The sequence below is a fragment of the Gymnoscopelus braueri genome, assembly GCF_963280865.1.
Source record: "Gymnoscopelus braueri genome assembly, chromosome: 23".
In the NCBI taxonomy this organism is placed as follows: Eukaryota; Metazoa; Chordata; class Actinopteri; order Myctophiformes; family Myctophidae; genus Gymnoscopelus; species Gymnoscopelus braueri.
The window spans coordinates 17,732,799-17,760,130 of record NC_137625.1 but is presented as its reverse complement, the minus strand read 5'-3'; the positions used below and the strand labels follow the sequence as shown (position 1 = coordinate 17,760,130).

At 42.8% G+C, this 27,332-nt stretch overlaps 1 protein-coding gene across 1 annotated transcript; it reads right to left on the bottom strand.

The window, feature by feature from the left end:
- Nucleotides 1–26,402, bottom strand: LOC308079572 (uncharacterized protein; the record flags this gene model as incomplete). The annotated part of the gene is made up of 12 exons (XM_080421121.1): nucleotides 1–234; nucleotides 386–469; nucleotides 1,194–1,373; nucleotides 1,660–2,106; nucleotides 3,768–3,819; nucleotides 6,074–6,492; nucleotides 8,291–8,737; nucleotides 12,933–13,379; nucleotides 20,303–20,743; nucleotides 21,545–21,701; nucleotides 21,884–22,160; nucleotides 26,175–26,402. 12 exons carry the CDS (start codon nucleotides 26,400–26,402, stop codon nucleotides 138–140), a joined length of 3,276 nt encoding a protein of 1,091 aa, XP_080277247.1. The 3' UTR covers nucleotides 1–137.
- Nucleotides 26,403–27,332: the final 930 nt, after the last annotated feature.

Genomic DNA, 27,332 nt, shown 5'->3' with positions numbered 1-27,332 from the left:
GACAGATATTATCGTGAAATTGGTATTAGATTGCATTTACAGTATGTGGTATTTAAAGGTATCAAAAATGATTGAATTTATTTAAGTGAACATGTGGTGCTTGGACCTCATTGTACTTGCTTGCAATACATGTATTATTAAGCAAGTGCAATGAGGCAAAGTACAATGAGTACCATTTCAAAGCGCTTATCTCTCAGGAAGGGGGTTGTGTCCTTGAAGCAGTTGTTGAAGAGTCTGGAAAGACATAAAAGGATGAAGCATTTTAATTCAACAGGTATGTTGCGTGTAGTAAACCATGTTGATGACTGAGTTCTCTACACACCGGGGAACAATAAGTTATTCTATTAATAATGCACACATTCAAACACAACTCCATTCTACTCACCGTACAGTCTGGATGGAGGTATTGATGGAGAGCAGCTGGACTAATCTGTCTGTTTGAGCATCAGTGAGATTATTGTGACTCAGACTACAATAACAAAAGAAAGAGAAAGGACAAAGGAATAGAATAGTACCTCATGGTCTCTCTCTCACACACACACACACACACACACACACACACACACACACACACACACACACACACACACACACACACGCACACGCGCGTGTGCACGCAAATGCTAGCCTGGTTCCAGATGAATCTGCCTTTGCAAAATTGCATCGCACTTTAGCCCTCGGCAGATTAGGTCTGGCCCCCCTCCATAGAGATTCCATTTCTCTCCCTCCGCAGTTGTGCGGAACCAACCAGGGCCCAGTATCCAAATGTGGGCGGGCTTATCACCTTATTTGGAGCAATGACGTACAAGGAAGCACTGCTCTGATTGGTTCGTGAACAAGGAAGCACTGCTCTGATTGGTTTAGGTCTAACCAATAGAGTCCGTTTGGATCTTTTTGTAACCGCCCCTTGGAAAAAAATCTATCGTTGATAGGGACCAGACTAATATCCACGCAGTGTGTCGTGTGATATTGTCTGGCCACGCGAGGCTACGCAAATGCACGCACACACACACACACACACACACACACACACACACACACACACACACACACACACACACACACACACACACACACACACACACACACACACACACACACACACACACACACACACACATACACACACACACACACACACACACACACACACACACACAGAGAATAGAACTCCATTCTATAAGACTACTCACTCCAGGACTTGTGCTTTTTGCAGGTGGGGGATCAGAGTTTCTAGTAGCTGGTCAGTGAGTTGACAGTGACTGAGGTCCAGTTCTGTCAGTCCCTCAGAGTGTTCCAGAACCAGGGCTAAACCTCTACAGGCCTCTCCTCCCAGGGCCCCAGCCAGGGAACCTGCTCGTATCACTGCAAATCTGTTTTGAGATATGCAGGGGAAGGAAAGACAGACAGACAGCCACAATCACACACACACACACACACACACACACACACACACACACACACACACACACACACACACACACACACACACAGTGCATTTAGAGTATACAATTACATATGTCCCTTGTAAATTCAGTGCAAGTGACAAAATAATCAGTTCATAATTAATTTAAGTGGATTATCAAACCTCATTATGTTTAGAGAAGGTAGATGGCTTTCATATGTAGACAAATATGAAATGAAAGGAAACACATTAACCTCAGTTGTGAGATGTAGGGTAGACACTGAAGGAAGATCCTCACTTCACTCTCTCCATCTGACCAGTCTGTCAGCTCTACTGGTTTCTTCTCTGGTTGGAGTTTCATCACCTCTAGGAGGAGGGAGACCTTTCTCTCTGAGAGGTCTATGGACCAGACTGTAGGAACTGACTGGTAAACTGATTGTAATGCTGTGAGAACACTTCTGCCTGTTTGAGTCTCATAGTTCTTCACATAGGAGTATAAGTCCAGTAGTACATCACATTGATACTTCCTGTGTTTCCAATCATCTTGCCAGTCAATAAAGGGGAATGTTTTGTAATTACACAGAGAAGACAACAATTCCAGAATCTTCTCTCCTGTTTCTTCTTTCTGTTCTGCTGCCTCACAGATGAGCTTCCCCAGGATCTTGGTTGATGCTGACATTACTGAGCTTCGATCAGCAACACTGCAAACGTTTAAATGAAAACCAAAATTAAATATTGATCTCTGTATCATAAACATAATAAATAAATAATAAAATGAAAATGAAACCGTCAACACTGTACATCCATCAATTTCAGGTTAAAGAGTCAGTGGAAAATGAAAGAATTTTTAAAGTGTATGATATACTAAACTTCTAAACCTATCATAAAGAATAACCAAGCTATGAAGACAGATAGTGTATCATTTGATGCTGGGATAAAATCACAAAAGTTACAAATAATAAATCCCTTTTAACCACTTAAGTCCTATTTCATACTTTGTCATTTACTCGAGTACTCGAGTCCTTTTTTATGGGAGAAGTTGTACTTTTACTTGAGTAAAGATTTCCACTACTCTACCCTCCCCTGGTATAGCATACTTATAGGGCATAGCAGTGGCGGCCATTTTGTGGTGCCACAGATATAAAACCCATTCATTCTTCCCATAGAGATTTCCAAAAATATTTATATAAATTGTTTTAAGCCTGGAACCAAGCCATCCAGGTTCCGTGTGAATCATAACACATTTGATTCTGTGTCAAAAAATATTTGAAAACCACAAAAAGGATATTTATTAAATATAGTATATAGTATAATTAAATAGTCAAATATGTTTCTATCTGTGGCACCACAAAATGGCCACCAATGCTATGCCTTATAGCATATAATTTCTTGTGTTGTCTCTGGATATGCTGCTCAGCTCTTTACATTAAACGAGCAGACTTTGGACTGTCATCATGACTACACAGTAAAATCCCCAGTGTTATTACATCTATTTGTAACTCTGAGAGTGTACAAATGTAACTAATACCATTTGGTTACATTTCTCTCAAAGCTAAATGAACGCTCAAGATTTTACTGTGTACAGATCCCATAGCCCATGGCAAAAACGCTAATAAACAGCTTACATTTGGGACAGTTTGATAATCAGATTTGTAGATCCTTGCATATACCAATAATCAATACCCATTTGCCATTTCAGATCGATTGGTCAACCCTAGGCCTGTCACAAGTATTATATAATCGCCTAGTCGCAATTATTTCAGACAATCACAATGATTTTTGCGTAATTGTCATAATCGTTAAATGTTAAAACATTTTTTTTAAATAATTGAAATAGCAGATCTACAAGCTGTGAGCTTTCAATGGGCTTTTAATGTATTTTTTAGAGTAGAAAGTTATTAAATATGTCAGCAATTTCTTTGTATATTAAGGTTATTTGCCATGTCTGCCTTGTCCAACTTCAAAGCCTAAAAGCCAAACATAAATTATATATTTTTTCGTATGTTCCAATGTTCAACGACAGAAACACAATTAAATCGTTAATCACAATTATTTGTGTGACAATTAATCGTCATGTAAAATGTCATAATCGTGACAGCCCTAGTCAACCCACTGAGGAGAACAAATGGACTGAGGGGTGGACTGAGACCATACTGACAGTTTTCTAGATTTTATAGCTAGATTTATAATAGGATAATGAACTTCGAAATTATAGTTGTCTGTTGTAAATTCAGTGCACAAAAAGTGACAAATAATCATTTCATAATTCATTTAATTTGATAATCACACCTCATTATCTTCATATTAAACCTGGATGGCTTTTATATATAGACAAATATGAAATGAAAGGAAACACATTAACCTGAGCTGTGATGTGTAGGGTAGACACTGAAGGAAGATCCTCACTTCACTTTCTTCATCTGACCAGCCTCTCAGCTCTACTGGTTTTTTCTCTGGTTGAAGTTTCATCAACTCTATGAGGAGGGAGACCTTTCTCTCTGAGAGGTCTATGGACCAGACTGTAGGAGCTGACTGGTAAACTGGTTGTAATGCTGGAAGAACACTTCTGCCTGTTTGAGTCTCATAGTTCTTCACATAGGTGTATAAGTCCAGTAGTACATCACATTGATACATCCTGTGTTGCCAATCATCATTCCAGTCAATGAAGGGGAATGTTTTGTAATTACACACAGAATACAACAATTCCAGAATCTTCTCTCCTGTTTTTTCTTCCTGTTCTGCTGCTTCACAGATTAGCTTCCCCAGGAACTCTGACCGTCCTGACCATCGATCACAAACTGCAACACTGCAACAGTTTAAATGAAAACCAACATTAACTATTGATCTATGTATAATAAACACATTAAAATCAAGTAAAATAAAAAGGTCACAACTGTATATATTAGATTTCAGGTTAAAGAGTCAATGGAAAATGAAAGAAAACTTTTTATATACTAAACTTCTAAACCTATCATAAAAAATAACCAAGCAATGAAGACACAGTGGCCCTCATTTATCAAAGTGGTGTAGACCAAATAATGGGCGTACTGCAGATCACCGCAATTTTCGGCATTTATCAATCTATCGTGACTTTGACTTCAGCGTACGGCCCGCTCAGATCTCACGACAGGTCTGAGGGCATGTAGACTTTGGCTGCACCTGTTTGTTCCATCGTAGACCTTTGGAACAGCATTGTCTGACCATCTGAGAGGCATCTGGACACATGTATCGACTCCAAAATGTATAACTAACACACTAATAAATAATCCCTGTGAAAATATAACATTTTATAAAGGCATGGACATACACGCCTATTTTATTTGCTTGACAATGACAAGCAATTAAAATCAGCCTATTTGCAATGTTACAAGTTAGGTGCTTAATCATCCACTCATATAAACAAACTGCTTTAACAGTCATTCAGCTCACAACGCGACACATTTTTTCATCAATCACTCCATAAACGTTCAGATTATGAGTGCCTCTCTCATTAACGTGGCGGCACAGGACTGCAGCCCGAGTCTCACGGGGAATACATGACTGCTTTATTTTAGTGTAACTCGAACGTGCACTACTCGGTATGGGTTAAATAAATTAATATACAAACGTATTCCATTCAGCGATGTGTACCAAGATTGTACCGTTACGGAATACATGAATGACACAGTTGGGCTTGCAAGTAGGTGGTATAATGATATGCCTAAAATAGGGACACCAGGTTTAAAGTGGTTAAATACCTAACAGTTCATAAATCATACATCATTATCTTTAAACAAAAAAAAAACATCTTCAATGAAAGGAAACACATTAACCTAAGTTGTGAGATGTAAGGTAAACATTGAAGGAGGATCCTCACTTCACTCTCTTCATATGACTAGACTGTCATCTCTACTGGTTTCATTTTTACTTTTACTCAAGTACTTTTTCATGGGAGAAGTTGTACTTTTACTTGAGTAGAGATTTCCAGTGCTCTACCCTCCCCTGTTATAGCATACTTATAGCATATACAATCTCTTGTTGTCTCTGGATATGCTGCACAGCTCTTTACATTAAAACGTGCAGACTCTGGACCGTCACCACCACAACTACAATGTCAAATCCTCATTTTCCTCATCCTCATGTTATTATATCCATTTGTAACTCTGAGAGTACAAATGTAACTTACTGGAACATTACAGGTCCATTTGGTTGCATTTCTCTCAAAGTTAAATGAACACTAAAGATTTTACTGTACAGATCCCATAGCCCATGGCAAAAATGCTAATAAATAGCTTAAATTTGGTACAGTTTGAAAATATGATTTGTAGATCCTTGCATATACCAATGATCCATACCCATGTGCCGTTTCAGATCGATTGGTCAACCCACTGAGGAGAACAAATGGTCTGAGGGACGGACTGAGGACATACTGAAATGTTTCTACATTTTATAGCTAGATTTATAATAGGATAATATAATTCAAAATGACATTTGTCTGTTGTAAATTCAGTGCACAAAACGAGACAAATAATCATTTCATAATTAATTCAATTTGATAATCATGCCTCATTATATTTATATTAAATCTGGATGGCTTTTATTTACATAGACAAATATTAAATGAAAGGAAACACATTAACCTGAGCTGTGAGATGTAGGGTAGACACTGAAGGAAGATCCTCAATTCACTCTCATCTGACCAGCCTCTCAGCTGTACTGGTTTCTTCTCTGATTGGAGTTTCATCACCTCTAGGAGGAGGGAGACCTTTCCCTCTGAGAGGTTTAAGGACCAGACTGTAGGAAGTGACTGATAAACTGGTTGTAATGCTGGAAGAACACTTCTGCCTGTTTGAGTCTCATAGTTCTTCACATAGGAGTATAGATGCAGCAGTACATCACATTGATACATCCTGTCTTCCCTATTATCATCATCATCATCATCATCATCATCATCATCGAAGTCAATGAGGGGGAATGTTTTGTAATTACACACAGAAGACAACAACTCCAGAATCTTCTCTCCTGTTTTTTCTTCCTGTTCTGCTGCTTCACAGATGAGCTTCCCCAGGAACTTGGTTGATGCTGACCTTCCTGACCTTCTATGGACACTGCAAAATATTAAATGGAAACCAACATTAAATATTGATCTCTGTATCATGAACATCATAAAATAAAATAAAACGGTCAACACTGTATTCATCAGGTTTCGGGTTAAAGAGCCAGGTCTAGAAGTTTAGTATATCATACAATTTAAAGTTTTCGTAAATTTTCCACAATCATAAATAATATACAAGCTATGAAGACAGATAGTGTATCATTTGAAATAAATCCCTTTTAACTACTTAAGCCCTTTTTCATACTTTTATCATTTGACAGTGTTAAGTGATGAAGATTGCTGATATACAAGTTCACAACACATCACTTAATGATGCTTTTGAGAGCTTGTAGATCTGTCATTTTGGAAATGTTTGCCTATAATGATGTGACCAAAATAGGGACACCATGATGAAAGTGATTAAATAAATACTTAAGAGTACATAAATCATACCTCATTATCTTAAAAAAAACTTAAATGACAGAAAAGCACATTAACCTAAGTTGTGAGATGTAGGGTAGACACTGAAGGAAGATCCTCAATTCACTCTCTTCTTATGACTAGTCTATCATCTCTACTGGTTTCATTTTTACTTTTACTCAAGTACTTTGTTCATGGGAGAAGTTTCACTTTCACTTGAGTAAATATTTCCAGTACTCTACCCTCCCCTGGTATAGCACACTTAATAGGACATGGCAGTGGCGGCCATTTTGTGGTGCCACAGATATAAACCCCATTCATTCTTCCCATAGAGATTTCCGAAAATATTTATGTAAATTATTTTAAGCCTGGAACCAAGCCATCCAGGCTCCTGGTTAATCATGACCGTAAAACATTTGATTCTGTGTATTTTTTTTGTTTGAAAACCGCAAAACAAGGGTATTTATTAAATGTGTTGCTCCATTTTTGAGCTTTTCCAGTTTTTTTTTCATACATCAGTGCTATTGAACAGCCTTTACGTCTGTGTGTTGGTTAAACAAATATTGAACCAATGAAAAGTATTAAAAAGCGCTTCTGACAAAACCAGCTAATTCCATTGGATCCTCAAACTGTCTGCTAAACCAGCTAACACCACCAAAGGGGGGTGGAGTTAGCTGGTTTTGCTGACTCCAGGCTCCACACCCTTTTGACCTCCAACCTCATTGTGAGCTTGGAAGTCCATTCTTTCTGCCCGACAGCAGAGATATAGTAGGCTATATAATATAATTAAATATTCAAATATGTTTCTAAAATGGCCACCACTGCTATGCCTTATAGCATATAATATCTCTTGTTGTCTCTGGATATGCTGCACAGCTCTTTACATTAAAACGTGCAGACTTTGGACCGTCACCACAACTACACAGTAAAATCGTCAGTGTTATTATATCCATTTGTAACACTGAGAGTGTACAAATATAACCAAATGGACCCTTAAAGGTCCATTTGGTTACATTTGTCTGTGTACAAATCCCATAGCCCATGGCAAAAATCTAAAATGCTAATAAACAGCTTAAAATTGGGAATATACCAATGATCAATACCCATGTGCCATTTCAGATTGATTGGTCAACACACTGAGGAGAATGGACTGATAGAACATGGACTGATAGAACATACAGAGCTTTCTCCATTTTACAGCTAGATTTATAGTACGATAATACAATTAAAATTGATATTTGTCTGTTGCAAAATCAGTGCACAAAAAGTGACAAATAATCAGTTAATAATGAATTCAATAGGATAATTATACCTCATTATATTTACATTAAAGCTGGGGTGGCTTTTATATATACTGTAAACAAATATTAAATGAAAGGAAACACATTAACCTGAGTTGTGAGATGTAGGGTAGACACTGAAGGAAGATCCTCACTTCACTCTCTTCATCTGACCAGTCTGTCAAATCTACTGGTTTCTTCTCTGGTTGGAGTTTCAGCACCTCTAGGAGGAGGGAGACCTTTCTCTCTGAGAGGTCTATGGACCAGACTGTAGGAGCTGACTGGTAAACTGGTTGTATTGCTGGAAGAACACTTCTGCCTGTTTGAGTCTCATAGTTCTTCACATAGGAGTATAAGTCCAGTAGTACATCACATTGATACTTCCTGTGTTTCCAATCATCTTGCCAGTCAATAAAGGGGAATGTTTTGTAATTACACACAGAAGACAACAATTCCAGAATCTTCTCTCCTGTTTCTTCTTCCTGTTCTACTGCTTCACAGATGAGCTTCCCCAGGAACTTGGTTGATGCTGACATTCCTGACCATCCATCAGCAAAACTGTAAAAGTTTAAATAAAACCAACATTAAATATTGATCTCTGTATCATAAACAGAATAAATTAAAATAAAAAGGTCAACATCTATCAGTATCTATCAGATTGCAGGTTAAATAGTCATTGGAAAATGAAAGAAAACTAGAAAAAGTGCTCCTCGGAGCACAGGTCTCCGCCAGGTCAGGTAGGTTATTTTGGCCTCCTGGTGGCACTATAATAGGCCAATGTGAAAAGGGTGCCATTTCTTCCTAGGCCATGCACGGCAATCGGACACTGCATTCGTGATTTGAGGCAGTTTGTTCTAAAAATGTGTTTTGCTAAATTTGACCTGCTGGTGGCGCTACAACAGGCCAATGTTAAAAGGGTGGCATTTGTTCCTCAACATAGTGTGAATGTGGGTGGAAAGTTTCACCACAATCAGACGCAGCGTTCATGATTTGCGGCATTTTGTTCAAAACAAGCCACTACTGCAAACTTTAGATGTTAATATTAGCCAATCAGGATGGAATATGAAAAATCAAACAGATCAGTCTTGATCACATGACTATAGAGATCACGTGTACCGATTTGCGTGAAATTTGGATAAAATAGGAAGGAGTAATATAAATAAATGAGTTTTACATAAGTCGACCTCTTGGTGGCGCTATAAAAGGCAGATGTGAAAAATGCAGGGCATAGGTTTTTCCTTGGCCTCTAGGGAGTGCGCATACAAACTTTGGAAGATATTTTTAGCCAATCAGGATGGAATATGAAAAATCTGAAATACCGGTTTCGTTTAATTGCGAACGCGGAAGGGCGCCTCCGACCAAGTGGAGCTTACTATGTCACCCTGCTCAGGTTGTGTGTGTGTGTGTGTGTGTGTGTCTGTCTGTAATTCTGTCTGTGTTCATGCTCTCATTGGCTCAGGCCCCCATGTGACTCACATGCGTGCACTGCCTGTAAGCAGCCTCCAGAGTGCGCCAGAGTGCAGGAATTTAGACAATGCACACCAGCCTGCCACACACACACACACACACACACACACACACACACACACACACACACACACAATATTTTCGCGCTGCGTTCGCTTCCAGCGTTCACGCGTCTTACTTGTGACTATAGAGATACTGTGTACCGATTTGCGTGATGTTTGGACAAAATCTGTAGGAGTACTGTCAAAAAATGTGTTTTGGAAAAAGCGGCCTCCTGGTGGCGCTATAACAGGCCCATGTGAAATATTTGGGGCAAAGGTTCTGAATTGGCATCCAGGGAGTGTGTGTGCACAGTTTCGCTGCGATCAAGCCAACGGTGTCGGAGATTAGCTGTTCACAGGCGGACACACACACACGGACACACACACGGACGGACGGACGGACGGACGGACGGACAGGGTGCAAAACATACTCTCTCGCCATGCCTTTCGGCCTGGCGGAGACAACTAAAGCGTATGATATAATAAACTTCTAAACCTATCATAAAGAATAACCAAACTATGACGACATATAGTGTATCATTTGATGATGGGATCAAATCAGAAAAGTTAAAAATAATCAATCCCTTTGAACAACTTAAGCCCTATTTCATACATCGTCATTCGACGGTGTCACATGAATCTTGATGAAAATAGCTGATCTACAAGCTCACAACGTATTACTTCATGATGCTTTTGTGAGCTTGTAGATCTGCTATTTTTGGACATTCTTGCCTATAATGACATGGCCAAAATAGGGACACCATATTCAAAGTGGTTAAATACATAAGAGTACATAAATCATACATGATCATTATCTTTAAAAAAAAAAGTAGGGTAGACACTGAAGGAAGCAAAGAGCCTAACTTCACTCTCTTTATATTATGACTAGTCTATCTCTACTGGTTTCATTATAACTTTTACACAAATACTTTTTTATGGGAGAAGTTGCACTTTTACTTGAGTACAGATTTTCAGTACCCTCCCCTGGTATAGCATACTTATAGCATATAATATCTCTTGTTGTCTCGCAGACTTTGGACCGACACCACGACTACACAGTAAAATCCTCAGTGTTATTATATCCAAGTGTAACTCTGAGAGTACAAATGTAACCTTATGGACTCTTACAGGTCCATTTGGTCTCTCCAAGGAACCATAACCTTATCGTGGTGGAGAGATTTGTGTGCCCCAATGAACCTGGGAGCTGTGTTGTCTGGAGCCTAGTGCTCCTGGTAGGGTCTCCCATGGCAAAGTGGTCTCGGGTGAGGGGCCAGACAAAGAATGGTTCACCAAACACTTCATGGACTATCGAAGACGAAGTGATGTGACCCGGCCCGGAGGAAGCCCGGGACCCTCCTCTGGAGCCAGGCCCAGAGAAAGGGCTCGACAGCGAGCGCCTGATGGCCGGGCTAACCATGGAGCCCGTTCGGGCACAGCCCGAAGAAGGAGCGTATAGGCAGATCTTCACCGCCACGTGGGCCCACCACCCGCGGTCAGAACCAGTGGGGTCGGGTGCACTGCCAGATGGGTGGCAGTGACAGCGGAGGCATATGGACCAATCCGGGGCAGCAGAGGCTGACTTTGGGGACGCGGTTAGTAACAAAGCTGTTGGGGAAGGAGCCTGAGCTAGTGCGGGAGGCGGAGCGCTACTGGTTAGACCTGCTGGGGCTCGCCTCCAGGCATAGCAAGGACTCTGGAACCAAACTCCTGGACAAGGGGTGGACCTTGTTCTATTCTGGAGTTGCTCAGGGTGTGAGGTCTAAGGCGGGTGTGGGGATACTCACGAGCCCCCGGTTCAGTGCCACTACGTTGGGATTCACCCTTGTGGACAAGAGGGTCACCTCCCTCCGCCTTAGGGTTGGAGGGGGGAAAACTCTGACTGTTGTCTGTGCGTACGCGCCAAACAAGAGTTCAGAGTATTCGGCCTTCTTGAATACCCTGCAGGGGGTCATGCAGGGGGTCCTGCAGGGGGTCCTGCATGGGGCATCGGTGGGGGATTCCACAGTCTTACTGGGGGACTACTTACTGGGGACCACAGTCTTACTGGGCAACACACATGTGGGCAATGACAGACTTGGACAGTGGACTTGGACACCTCCTCCTCCTCCTCGCGCCACCTCGTATCAAAGCCCTGCTTCGCGCTTCGCGCCTCCTCCTCCTCCTCGCGCCGCCTCGTATCAAAGCCCCGCCTCGCGCCTCCTCCTCCTCCTCCTCCTCCTCGCGAGCCTCGCGTAAAAAACCCTGTCTCGAAAAGCCCCGCCTCGCGCCGAAGCCCTGTGCCTAAAAGCGAGCGCTCCTCTTTCAATTTCCCTGGAATGCCAATTTCCCTGTGACATATATACTGTATACTGGCAGTGAAAGCGTTAATAGTCATACCTCATTATTGTTCAATTATCCAAGCCATAAGGCAAGAGAAAAGTGAAATTATTGTTACAGCAATGTGCTTTTATCATTCCTACTGTTCCTAGAAAATGTACTGCTTAAGTTGGGTCTAGGGGGACGTTTGCATACCAATGCAGACCCCTGCTGTGCTAGGAACCTCAAAGGAGAGCTTGCATTCCAGGGCGGGGGTAGGGTTGTAGATAAGACAAAGCAACTGGTTTGACTGGGTAGAATGCAGTCTGCTTGTGTGGCAGGAAATGGAAGGAATCGCAAGGCTTTGTGGGTAATCACAACTTCCAGTTTGCTGGAACCTCCCTGGAGGAGGGTCTTAGGCGGGAAGTTGATAAATAGACTTGCTTTGGAGCAGGGATTCAGATTCGGATAAGTAACTGAACCGTGGGTGTTCTGGAGTATGGGCTTCAGAGGGACCCACTGATCATTTGGAAAGAGTGTGAGATTAATAGTGAGTATTGAACACTGTAATGATTGTATGTTTGATGGGTTCATGATTGTGTAAAGTCATATCCTTAATACTGTAAATGTTCTGTACTTGTTTTATCTCTCAGGTTTAATTACCTACTAACTGACCTAAAGGTCTAACTAACTAACAACCTAAGTATTAGAATAGAGATATATGTTTGTGATTGTGATTAGTAATAAAACACCTTAAAAGACACCAGTTTGAGTAATTTGCTTAAACCCTCCACACTCTGACCTACCCTTTCATTGGGCTAGCACCGTAGCTTAACTCTGCACAAAGCCGAAAGCGCGATTCGCTATAAAAATGAACAATTATGTTTATATTAAATCTAGATGGCTTTTATTTATATAGACACATATTAAAAGAAAGGAAGCTCATTAACCTGAGTTGTGAGATGTAGGGTAGACACTGAAGGAAGATCCTCACTTCACTCTCTTCAGATGACAGGCCTTTCAGCTGTACTGGTTTCTTCTCTGGTTGGAGTTTCAGCACCTCTAGGAGGAGGGAGACCTTTCTCTCTGAGAGGTCTATGGACCAGACTGTAGGAACTGACTGGTAAACTGGTTGTAATGCTGGAAGAACACTTCTGCCTGTTTGAGTCTCATAGTTCTTCACATAGGAGTATAGATACAGTAGTACATGACATTGATACTTCCTGTCTTCCCAATCATCATTCCAGTCAATGAGGGGGAATGTTTTGTAATTACACGCAGAAGACAACAATTCCAGAATCTTCTCTCCTGTTTCTTCTTCCTGTTCTGCTGCTTCAGAGATGAGCTTCCCCAGGATCTTGTTTGTTTCTGATGTTCCTGACCTTCCATCAGCAACACTGCAAAAGTTTGAATAAAACCAACATTAAATATTGATCTCTGTATCATAAATTAGAATAAAAAATACAATGAGACGGATGAATTGATGTGTTGTGAACTTGTAGATCAGCTATCTTCATCACGTGACACCGTCGAATGACAAAGTATGAAAAGGGGCTTAAGTGGTTAAAATTATTATTATTATATTATTAATTATTATTTATTTTTAACTTGTGTGATTTGATCCCAGCATCAAATGATACACTAACTGTCTTCATAGCTTGGTTATTCTTTATGATAGGTTTAGAAGTTTAGTATCATACACTTTAAAGTTTTCTTTAATTTTCCACTGACTCTTTAACATGAAATCTGATAGATACAGTGTTGTATCTATCAGACTTCAGGTTAAAGAGTCAGTGGAAAATAAATAAATAATAATAATATTATAATAATAGTTGTATCCACTTAAGCCCCTTTTCATACTTTGTCATTCGACGGTGTCACGTGATTTTTTTTTTTGAGAGATTGTGGCTAGCAACCCAGGGTTAAGAACCTTACTCATGGACACCTCAACCCATAGCCATAGACAGGATTCGAACGCTCAACCTTCGGACTCGCAGGCTGTCACAGTAGTGATTTAGCTAAGGCTTCATGCCTTCTGCCATGAACCGAGCCCCTGTTTCACTAACACTAAGATCAGTAGTTCTTCTCCCTTTCTCCGTGAGACACTCACTGTGGGATACAGCGCCCCCTGGCGATGCAGAGAGCTACACACGTATGCTACTGCGACCATAAATGGTCGAGAGAGGGTATGTCACGCGAACCGGATGTCCCTCCCACATCTGGAAGAGCATAAAGGTTCCCGCGTGACGTGGCTACTTCCTCTTCAGCTTCTCTGTCTCGCAGATGAACAGTGCTCACACAGCTATATTAAATAATTCAAGCAAATCTTTGAGAAATAATTCAACTCATGACCAAAGCGGCGATTAGGAGAATCGCCCACAGGTTTCTCCTCTTAGACTGCTTCTAAGCAAGCTCCCGCGGCTAAAATCAACGCTTTCTTCGCTCGTGGTGAGTTAGCCCTGACTAGCTACGTTAGCTGCTAGGTTAGCGTAGCCTCCAGTCCAGGCTATTGTTGTTTAGCTTAGCGGCTAGCTAGCCCCGGCTTGTTAGCAGTGTTGTTAGCTTAGCGCCTAACTAGCCTCGCTAAAGCAACACCGGTTTTTAGCCTTCTCAACACGAGCAGCAAGCGACCCGTCTCCACGCTCAGTTGCCCCCTACCACCGCGACGGTGTAGCCTCCCGGACTGCAAGGCCAACCCGGCCTTTCTCCCAAGATACACCGTGGAGACGTCGGGACCTACGATGCTAGCGGTACTAGCGGCTCTCACTATGTACCGCTGCAGCATTCCCGGCCCCCATCTTCGGCCTCAGCAGCTGCGAGGCCGAAGCGTCTGAATATGGCCCGTCACTGACCATGGCCTCTGTGGATGGCGGGCCTAGCCACTCATAGCACTACCACGGTCCCCCTTTCGACCACTGCCACTGTGGTTGATGGAACTAACCACCCACAGCGCCGCCACGGCCCACCACCGCCCACCACCGCCCATCGCTGCTGTTTTTGACGATACCCGTCATGCACAGCAGCGTAGCGGCCCTCTTCCCTCCTCCTCCCCTGCCTGCACAGCTGCCGCTCCCGAGCGGCAGATGGGTCGATTCCCCGAAGAGCACTGCCTACTCCGACGAGGACATCGACAACATGCGTAAGAAGGAGGAGAAGGAAGACTTACCATCTCTCCAGTACTCCAGGGAGGTTGTCATGAGCCCTGACCATGACAACGCCCCTGGAGCCACTGCAGGGGTCCAGCCTGGGTCGACGGCCTCGCCTGGCTCTGCCCCTCCTGTCGGGGTCATCAGGCCTGCTCTCTCTCCAGGAGTATGGAGACGCTGACGCCCCAGCTAACCCAACGCTTTTCTTTGCTCGTGGATGAGTTAGCTCTGACTAGCTACGTTAGCTGCCAGGTTAACGTAGCCCCACTCCAGACGGTTGTTGTTAGCTTAGCGCCTAGCTAGCCTCGCTAAGGCAACACCGGCTCTTAGCAGTACTGTTTAGCTTAGCGCCTAGCTAGCCTCGCTAAAACAATACCAGCTTGTTAGCCTTCTCACCATGTGTAGCAAGCGACCCCTTTCGGTGGCCCTCTGAGGGCCACAACCCCATCACCCTGACCCCCGAGCTGGTGTTTCACCGACCTGAAGGACAAGGCCACCTCCAGGGCAGCAGAGAGGGCCTACAAGGCTTCCGCCCTGACTGCCCGCGCCCTCAACGTGGCCACGCTGCTCCAGGGCTCCCTCAGCGTCCTACTGGGGGAGCTCAGGCCCAGGTAGGGCGAGCAAGCAGTTGAGGTGGAGAGGTTGGTGCAGCTCATCATCCAACTGAACTGCCACGATGGACAGGGAAGGGCGATGCACGTCTGCGCCGGGCTGGAGAGAGCGAGGTGACTCGACCTCGCGAATCTCTCACACGACGCCGGCCAAGACGCCATAGGCCCAGCGGGAGGCAGCCTCGGACGTGTTCGAGCCTACGCCTCCTCCCAGCTCCAGGCCCCGCACTGGCAGGTCTACCGTCAGCGATATGTAATGGAAAAGTAATTAAACCCCTCTTTCTCTTTCGGCCTGGCGAGAGAGTATGTTTTGCCCCCTGTCCGTCCGGCTAATCTCCGGCACCGTTGGCCCAGTCGCTGCGAAATTGTGCACACACACTCCCTGGATGCCAATTCAGAACCTCTGCCCCAAATTTTTCACATGGGCCTGTTATAGCGCCACCAGGAGGCCGATTTGTGCAAAACCCATTTTTTTAGATTACTCCTACAGATTTTATCCAAACAGCTAGCCAGATCTGGACCAGGTTTGGCCGGCCGCAGGTCGATTTGTTTGCTTCTGAGGAGAACGCGAAGTGTTCTCGGTTCTTCTCGGTGAGGGCTCCCCTCCCCCACTGGGTTTGGACGCCCTAGCGCACAGTTGGCCGAACGGACTGCTTTACGCCTTCCCGCCACTGGAGCTGATCCTCCCAACATTGAGTCAGACTCTACGGACTGTCAATGTTACTGGTGGCACCGGCATGGGGCGGAGATGTCTCCTCCCCTCTACGACGAGCCCTGGCCCCTCCCCTCGGTCAGACAATCCGAGGCTCACATTCAGGGCTGTCATGTCTTGATCAGGACCGACAACACCACGACCATGTGCTACGTCAACAAGCAGGGAGGCCTGGCCTCTCCGTTGTTGGACAAGCTGGTGTGCGATCTGACGCGTTGGTGCGACTCGCGTCTTGCGTCGATCAGAGCCTTACATGTACCGGGTCTCCTGAACAGCGGAGCAGATTTGCTGTCCAGGGGCAGGTTCTGGTACGCGGATTGGTCTCTCCATCCGGCGGTGGCTAGCCAGATCTGGACCAGGTTTGGCCGGCCGCAGGTCGATTTGTTTGCTTCTGAGGAGAACGCGAAGTGTTCTCGGTTTTTCTCGTGAGGGCCCCCCTCCCCCACTGGGTTTGGACGCCCTAGCGCACAGCTAGCCGAACGGACTGCTTTACGCGTTCCCGCCACTGGAGCTGATCCTCCCAACATTGAGTCAGACTCTACGGACTGTCAATGTTTTTTTTTTTTTTTTTTTTTTTTTTTTGTGACATACATGACATCTACTTTCACACACATTCATACACATATACCCCTTGCACTTGCAATTAAAAAAAAAAACATTCACATTGTTACTGGTGGCACCGGCGTGGGGCGGAGATGTCTCCTCCCCTCTATGACGAGCCCTGGCCCCTCCCCCCGATCAGAGTCCTGCTGCGGCAGCCAGGGGAGGAGATCTTCTAAACACGTATGCTCCCGCGACCATAAATGGTCGAGAGAGCATACGTGTGTAGCTCTGTGCATCGCCAGGGGGCGCTGTATCCCATAGTGAGTGTCTCACTCTGAAATAGGTCCAAAGGTACATGTCTAGACATTTTTGTTTACATTGCTCAAAAATCCCAGGAGGAGTTTGATTTTAACAGTTTTTCATATAATTAAAAGTGGTGGGAGATCTAAAGGCCAGAGGTCAAAAGTCAGACCACAAAAGTTGTTAGGCATGAGGAGACGCATGTGTGTATCGAAGTTTCATGGCTGTAGGTCAAACAGGGCATGAGTTGTACCTGTTCAAAGTTGGCACTTTCAATTGATTGCTATAGCGCCACCCTTTGGCCAATGGATGTATGTTTTGTGCCTTGGACGTTTGGCATGGCCCTCTACCATATTGACGATTTTCGTAAAAAGTTACTGCACGGTTAGGCCGTGACAGAAAAAAACGGCAGAAGAATAATAATAATAGTGAAAGTGTAGAGATGCAAAGAGGATCCTCGCCCCTTTGGCCTTGGCCCCTCAAAAAACACATTAACCTAAGTTGTGAGATTTAGGTTAGACACTGAGGGAAGATCCTCACTTCACTCTCTTTATATGACTAGTCTATCATCTCTACTGGTTTCATTTAGACTTTTAATTTAATGTGATGACCTTAATGACTAATTGATGTGTTGTTTATGTATTTGAATTATGACTGCGCTTTTTGTGTACAAATTGGTTGGAAGTTGTTGATTTCTACATGGACAGGGGAAGTTGTCTTACCGGGACACTATAAATTGGACACTTCCGGTACCCACGGCACACAATGCTGATGAAGGCTTAACGCTGAAACACGTCCGTTGTTATCTGTTCTGCAGCATACTACCATGCTTAAAATATATAAAATGTATAAATAAAAGTGCCTTAAAAGGACTGTTCCGTGAGTGCTGGTATTCTCTTACTGAGATTTATTGTAAAAGTTACTTTTCCCGACCGTGCACCCGGTAAAAAAGTTGAGTATTGTTGAAAAGACCCGCCGGGCAGCGCCCGGGAAACCAAAGTCTTTGGGTTCCGGGGGGAGTATGGTTGCACCCTCTATTATAAAAATTTAGATAAAATAAAAAGACTGCCAGAGTCACCACCCTCCTGAAGAAACCAACACTTGACCCCTCTGAGATCAAGAACTACAGACCGGTTTCCCTTCTATCCTTCAAAAACTCTTGGACGTTCTGTCTTCAATCAACTGTCCTCGTACCTCCACCAGAACGACCTCCTGAACTCCCACCAGTCTGGGTTCAAAGTGGGTCACTCGACCGAGACTGCCCTCCTGGCAGTGACGGAGTCGCTCCATACCGCTAGAGCGAACTCTCTCTCCTCGGTCCTGATACTCCTGGACCTGTCCGCAGCGTTCGACACAGTGAACCATCAGATCCTCCTCTCCACCCTTGAGAGGATGGGTGTCTCAGGCTCTGCACTTGGTTGCATCCTACCTGACGGGTCGCTGCTACCAAGTGACTGTCTGTGTCAGAACCACGCAAACTCACTACTGGGGTCCTGCAAGGCCCGATTTGGGTTCCTCTTCTTTTCTCTCTCTATACTACATCTCTTGGCGCAGTTATCCACTCCCATGACTTTTCCTACCACTGCTATGCCGATGACACCCAGCTGATCCTGTCATCCCCTCCCTCTGACACACAAGTGGAGGCACGCGTTGCTGCATGTCTGGCTGAAATCTCGGAGTGGATGTCGACGCACCTCCTGAAGCTCAACCTGGATGAGACCGAGCTGATGTTCCTCCAGGGGAAGGGCTGTCCACACCGAGACATGGCCATCACCATTGATAATGCTGTGGTGACGTCAACTCGGACTGCAAGGAATCTGGGTGTGACCCTGGACGACCAACTGTCGTTCTCGGCAAACATTGCATCAGTGACACGGTCCTGCAGATTCCTCCTCTACAAAATCAGGAGGATTCGCACCTTCCTCACTGAAAAGGCAGCACAAGTGCTCATTCAGGCTCTCGTCATCTCCCGCCTGGACTACTGCAACTCCCTCCTTGCTGGTGCCCCGGCGTCTGTCAGACTTCTGGAGCTTATTCAGAAAGCTGCGGCTCGTCTGGTGTTCAACCGCCCCAAGTTCTCCCACACAACTCCCCTTCTTCGTTCTCTACACTGGCTCCCCGTAGCGGCTCGCATCCAGTTTAAAACCCTGGTGCTAGCCTATAGGGCAGTTACCTACGGGCTATGGTCGAGGCTTACACCCCTGCCCGACCACTTCGGTCTGCCGCCTTGGGGCGACTGGTTTCCTCGTCGCTCAGTGGTCCTTCTGGACGATCTACGTGGTCACAGCTTTTTTCTTTTCTGGCCCCACAGTGGTGGAATGAACTCCCCACTGACGTCAGGACAGCAGAGTCACTGCCCATCTTTCGCCGCAGGCTGAAAACCTACCTCTTCAGGAAACACTACCCTGACCCTTCCACTTAGCCTTGCCTACTTGTTTTCAATTATTTGTACAAGCTCTTGTTTTATTGGATCTTGTTTATTTTGATACAATTATTGGTTTTAGCTCTTGCTCATTTGAATTTGACTCATCTGTTTAAGAAAGTAGGTAGTTGATATATTGCACTTTTACCTTTAGCGCTAGGTATACTCGTATACTAGTTACTTGTTTTAGAAGAGAATGCACTTAAGACTTCCGTGATTAGTAGTTTTCTTGCCTACCTATGTTGAATGCACTTATTGTAAGTCGCTTTGGATAAAAGCGTCTGCTAAATGACCGTAATGTAACCCATGTGCCATTGCAGATTGATTGGTCAAGCCACTGAGGAGAAAATATGGATTGAGGGATTGACTGAGAACATACAGACGTATTGTCCATTGTATAGATAGATTTATAATAGTATAATACATTTCAAATTTATATTTGTCTGTTGTAAATTCATTACACAAAAAGTGACAAATAATAAGTTCATAATTAATTCAATTGGTTAATAATACCTCATGATCTTTATGTAAAAGCTGGGTGGCTTTTATATATAGACAAATATTAAATGAAAGGAAACACATTAACCTGAGCTGTGAGATGTAGGGTAGACACTGAAGGAAGATCCTCACTTCACTCTTTTCATCTGACCAGCTTGTCAGCTCTACTGGTTTCTTCTCTGGTTGTTGTTTCAGCACCTCTAGGAGGAAGGAGACCTTTCTCTCTGAGAGGTTTATGGACCAGACTGTAGGAGCTGACTTGTAAACTGGTTGTAATGCTGGAAGAACACGTCTGCCTGTTTGAGTCTCATAGTTCCTCACATAGGAGTATAGGTCCAGTAGTTCATCACATTGATACTTCCTGTCTGTCCAATCATCACGCCAGTCAATAAAGGGGAATGTTGTGTAATTACACACAGAATACAATGATTCTAGAATCTTCTCTCCTGTTTCTTCTTCCTGTTCTGCTGCTTCACAGATGAGCATCCCCAAGAACTTGGTTGATGCTGACCTTCCTGACCATGTGAAACTGCAACAGTTCAAATGAAAAACAACAATATTGATCTCTGCATCACAAACAGAACCAAACAATGATGGACACTGTATCCATCTGTAGATCAAAGAGAGAGTCAATAGAAAACAAAGACTTTTTTAAAGTGTATGATATATTTAACTTATACAACTATTATAAAGAATAACAAAACTATAAAGAAACACATAATGTATAATTTGATGCTGGGATGTCACAAAAGTCACAAAGGTTGTGATAATCAATCTCTTACCACTTACGTCCTATTTTATACTTTGTCATTTAGCAATGTCAAGTGAAAAAAATAGCCGCTCTACAAGCTCACAATGCATTGCTTCATGAATCGTTGTGAGCTTATAGATCTGCTATTTTCGATATTTTTGGGGGAAATCTTTGCCTAAATTGATATGCCCAAAATGGGGACACCAGGTTGAACTTTGTTAAACACACATGCGTGCATATATCATACCTAATTCTTCAAATAAATATGTTGAGATAGATTTTACATTTATTAAAGGTTCTATGACATTCATTTTTATCCTTTCCTTTGGGGGGGGGGGGGCGTAGCAGAGGCGATGATTGACAGGCAAAATCACTCAACAGCGACACCCGCAGGCAAAGATTACTTTTGACATTGCAGTTGAAAAGACTTTAGAAATGTGAGAGAAAAACACCTGCAATGGCTCACTGGAGTGGAATTTTCAGTTAAAACTTGTTATACACATTTGAAGGACCATGAAAAAGACTTGTGTTGTGAAACTGAATGTCATGAAACCTTTAAATGAAAGGAAACACATTAACCTGAGTTGTGAGATGTAAGGTAGACACTGAAGGAAGATCCTCACTTCACACTCTTCATCTGACCAGCCTCTCAGCTCTATTGGTTTCTTCTCTGGTTGGACTTTCAGTGCCTCTAGGAGGAGGGAGACCTTTCCCTCTGAGAGGTCTATGGACCAGACTGCAGGAGATGGTGGGTAAAGTGGCATCAGGTTTATATGATTTATTATTTATATTGGCTTTGTATTTTAACACTCTCACAACTCCACATTATTTTCACATTTTCCATGCAAAGAAAGTTACTCAATTCATATCATTGTTAAATACTAATTATGTTTTCCTTTACACACAGTACTACCGTACCTTTAGAATAGGAGATTTCCACGTCATCTATGAAAAAAAAGCAGCTGATCCAAAGGTGTAGGTCGAAACTGCTCTTCTGCATGGAGGTGGAGGCTTCTTCTTTGGATACTGGTGTCTCTAAGAGGGTCCTCTTCCTGGTTATGTCAATGACCTTCAGTAATTCATAGCAGGCTGCCTCCCCTTTGTTTGTGACCCAGTCCAGTATTGTTCTTGCCTTATTAAAGTCATCTTTCTCTGAGTTTATTTTACTGACCTCCTCCTCAGTGAACACTTCTCTCTGATACAGATTGTCCACAATAACAGACATATTCGGTAATTCTCCCACCAGGTGTGTTCTGGCGTTCTTGATGTATTCCACAGCTGACTGACTTGTAGACGCCATGTTCTCACTTTATTCTCAAGCATGTAGTGTAACAAGTGAAGACTTATGCTGCTTGCTGGTCCAGGATCTCTTTGAAACTGATCTCTGTTTATTTTTGTCTCTGACATGAATGAAAGAAAGACATTCATTTAGAGATTAAAGGGATATTTCACTTTCATGGTCATTTTATCGTCTACTCAAGCTTTTAGGAGCACCCCAGACAGTTTTAAGTTGCTTGATTCAGTATTTAGATATTTGATATTCATTTTATCAGACACGCCCCCTTCCTATACAAACCCATTGTAACTCCATTTTTAACATGTTAGATTCATCGGAAACACCCGTCATTGGTTCTGGTGACTGATATTGTCTTTCTAATACGTGAGGAGACCGTGTTTTTTCAATTACTTTTTTCATTTATTTTTAATGTCTTTTTTGGAAAATAAAATAAAATTAAATACAATAAATAAATAAAATAAAATCGAAAAGTTATCGAAAAAACACGGTGCCCTCACGTATGTGGCTGAGATTTCAGTTCCTTTTTCTCAGCTTTTCCAGGGTCTGCTGGAAAGGTCAAATGATTTATGGTTTGTCAGAAGTGTCTTTCCAAGTTCCCTTTCTTAAGTTGTTGCAATTTATTTTCCCATCAAAAATAATGTGTTGTTTACTATGTATTTTGTCTCGTGAGGTCTGTTCCCAAACGCATTCAACTAATGTCTTGTCTCATTAGATGTGGTTGAAAGATAGTTGTAGCTTAATAGACAGGTAACACACGTGTACCATTGATATGCTGCCAGGGTCAATCCTGTGTTAATTCACACTGCCCTACTAATTTGTTAGTTTCAAGAGTTGTGGTTTCCGTTAAGTTGAACAAGTATTCGATGCACCTCTACGTTGTTGAGAAAGTCTCATACCATGCGTATGATGTAAGGTAAGCCAGTGGAACAATGAAAGAATTAAGGCAGCTATTAGCAAATATTACTTATAGCCGCCTGTCTTGTCTTGCATCCTCACCTGATGTATGGGTACCAACACAACAAATCTCCTGCAGCATATTAATGAGCATGTCATCCCGACACTTTACCAGTCACCAAAATCATACAAACACATTTTACTATATAAAATATTGTGAATATTTAGGATAGATACGAACATATTATAACCAAAATACAAAATGTGTCACGGACATGGCCAACTCCTGCCATGGACACGTTTGTCCGTGTACGGACATGTTGCTGACCCCTGACCGATTTTATTACCTTTTCAAGTAGTCACAGAATATTTATCTCCAGTATGATCAATCCCCTGATCATTGGTAATTACGGGGGGTTTCACTGTGCAACCTCGGGAAAAAAAAGAGAAAAAAAATAGCATGTCTCGTCAAAAAGACATAGTAAAACACAGGAGGCAAGATACAGGCGATTTCACAAATCCGTTAAAGGATCTATACCATGAATAAAAAAAAAAAATCATATCATAATTATTTATGTTCCTCAAACGTTTTTCAAAAGGTTTGAGCCTAAATCAAGCCTCAGATATACTCATTCCAACTAACTTCTCTCTGGCTTATAAAGCACTTTCACCTGTAATACCACATTGTCCTGATTTGGCACGTGGTGCTATTGAGCCAGTTTGTATGCACGTTATCTCTTAGTTCTGTGTGGAAAAAGTAAAAAAAAAAAAAAAAAAAAGACTAAACCGTTAAACCGTTAAAAAAAAATAAAAAAATAATGTTGGAACTGAAAAACGGGAGGGATTGTATCGCTTGTGACGTCACGTGCGGGGGCAAATCAGTTTGGCCTTTTTGAGACCAATTTACATAAAACCCCAGATATGCTGTGAAAGCCTGAGTGCTCAAACTGGGGTATTTGGGATAGAAGAGAGGTAGGGGAGACCAAAAACACACAAAAAATAAGGAAATGTAAAAATTCATGGTGTAGGCCCTTTAACCAGGAAGTGAATGGAGATCAAATATGGCAAATATGCCAGGTTCCTAGCTGACAGACAGTGAAATGCAAATGATCCCATTAACTTGAACAATGAGGGTATGTAGGTGGTCTGAAGGTGTGAAGAGCTCTCTGGCTGGGGGAGAAAGGGTGAGAGCAGACAAATTTGCCGTAAAATAACGTCAGGAATGGTAGGAGTATGACTTATTTCATATTTAGAAAATGTTTCAGATGAAAAAAAAAAAACAGATGATTTGAATCGAATATTTAGGAAAAGTCATGGAACTGATGGAAGGGGAACCTTCTGAAAGCTTCATGAGAAAAAATTATTCACTTCAAAGTCTCAAAATCGGTCAGATTGACTGTTTAGACACCCAAGTGTTAAAGGATGAAGTTTATAATGTCCATAGATTAAACCATTAATGGATGAAGTTTATAATATCCATAGATTAAACCATTAATGGATAACGTTTATAATGTCCATAGATTAAACCATTAAAGGGTGAAGTTTATAATGTCAATATAGTCCAGCAGCTTAGCTCCCAAATATAAAGGAATCGTTCAGTTTGCGATAAAAGCATGACATTTGGTACACTTATAGCCAAAGGCATTCCCAGAAGATTTGGACATGGAGGCATCATGAATTTTCAACATGGCGCCCATGTCAGCCATTTTTTAAAATGGCCACCAGCAACAATTGTTTTCTAATGAGTGATGGATATGATATGATATTGCAGACAAAATTAGTTGAATTTATTTACCTTATGTACTTGCTTGGTAATGTATTTTTTGGATAATTGAACATTTTCATTAAATTCAAAATGGCCGCCATTTTTTCAGACTGGTTAGATATGGATGAATTCTGTGTCAAATTATACATTTTTCTTGATGCAGAATTTGAATTAGGAACTTTAGATTTTCTAAGAAGCTTCCTTCTATCTCACAAGACTCATATTAAGTGAGGCCAAACCTAGGGTCTATCACAGGGAACTGAGGGAAGACTATTCACACTCGCCTTCACAGAAACAGAGGGCTGTGCTTTTTTTGTAACTGAGCTTTTTGCATTTGCACTGCCCAACACAACCCTTCTTACATTTGCAAGAGACAAGTTCATAACTGGACTAGCCTGCATCTGGTAAGCATGTCCAGAAGGGTTCATAGTCTCCTTCAGATGTCTTTGACCAGCCCCATTTGCACAGTGAAGGTAGTTCTGGTTTTGACACCAGCACTTGACCCCACACGTGGCCTCCTTGGTATACAGCTCTCTTGACATGCTCTTCTAGGGCAGCCTTGGTCGGAGGGATTGATTGTACTTTGTGCCTCTTTGCAAATGTGGGAGACCTTGATATAGCTAGCAACAAGGGGGACCTCAGTGTTGTATGCTGGCAAGCGGTCAATGGTCTTGGAACATCCTCCCTCAGGTCCACTGAGTACAAGAATGCTTCGGTAAGTCCCTTCACCAACAAAAGACGGGATGTTGGATCATAGAGATTGACGTGCCATGGAAAGAATCCCTAGCTGTTATTGAACTGGGATTATGATCAATATTGTCAACAGCAGCAGTGGTAAACACATGACTGCACAACTGTGGAGGGCATACCACTTGTTCTCTATGAAACTGCTGGCAGACGTGGTTCATCATCTGAATTGAGAACTGAAAAACACGATCATAGGATACGCTCAAGCCCAGATGTGCCATTTTATCTACAAGTTCCCTTTTACGTGTGTGGGCATGCAACATCAGTCCTATGTATAATGGAACTGGTACTGCGTCTGACAAAAGCTGCTGTGTCTGGTGCCCGCTTGAGCTTAACACTGTTGAATTTTAGCAACTGAGCAATCGTAAGTGCAGGAGATGTTGGTTCTTCCATCTAGTCTTTGATGCTGGGTCCCTCTAGGACCATGTTCACAAGGGTAAGCAACAGCTGTGGCACAGAGTCCTCTTGGCATTGTTAGGGAAAACCATTAAATGGTTTGGCCTCACCAATATGTGTCGGCGGACAATCTGTGCAGCACGTTCAATGTGCATAGCATCTTTGTTGTTATGCTGCTCACAGGCTTTGGCAAAAGCAGTGCCGATGTCGTATTCAAAGGCCATCAAGACATCTCTTCCCTTGTTGTAAGCTTGCATATCAGGGAACTCGGCAAGAAGTCCCTCTTTCAGCCGTGTAGAGTTAACTCTGTTATCAACCTCTACGCCTAGCTGTTCCATTCGTGACTTGTAGAGCTTGGAAAGTTCAGCTAGTTTGAATACAGGTGCTGACCCATCATGTTGTCTGGTCTCTTTTATGTAAAGCACCAACTCAGCAAACACAGCACCAGAGGTTGATGCTGCATGTCCCTGGCCATTATCTTCAAGACCTTCTTAGTTAGCCTTTCTGGCACTATTATAGAGACCTACTACTTTTAGCACCTTTTACTACAGGGAAACACAGTCAAGCATGGGATACAACTAGGTTCGGATAAGAAAATTGCCCTACACCTAGCCTGATCGTTCATCCAGTACCATTTAATGCCTGTGCGATCTGTACACCATCCGGGTAACTATATGAAAGTCATATAAAGCCCTGTTACCCTTGGCTCGGCTGTCCCGCGCTGACGCATCCTGTCCATTCAGGTGTGGCTATCTAACTACATCTTAATATGTAAACTATTAAGTAGATGTGGGGCTAACATTAGATAGCATTTAGGACACTAAACTACACTACCACTAAACTATCACCACAACCAGCACATTAATTACAGAAAATATGGCATTATTAAGCAGAGTGTATTTAGCTGGCACTGAACCCGCATCAGTGGTGTTACCAGTGTGCCCTGGCTGTGCTTCAACATCCACTCTTACATTTCCATTCAACGAATGGTTCAGTTGTTTTCATTTTGCAGATATAAGGATTTTTGAGTTTATTGGATCAACATTTGAATTCCAATAAAATAGACAATAGCTCTATTTTCTTGCAATTTTGATTTTGGCCATATGGCTGCCATCTTGAAAGAAACAGTGGTCATATTCAGTTGTGAGGTAGAAGGAAGCTTCTGGCCAATTCCAAAGTTCCAAATTTGAATTCCGCATCATAAAAAACGATTTGACACCGAGATCACCCATATCCGACAGTCGTACAAGTGACGGCTGCCATCTTGA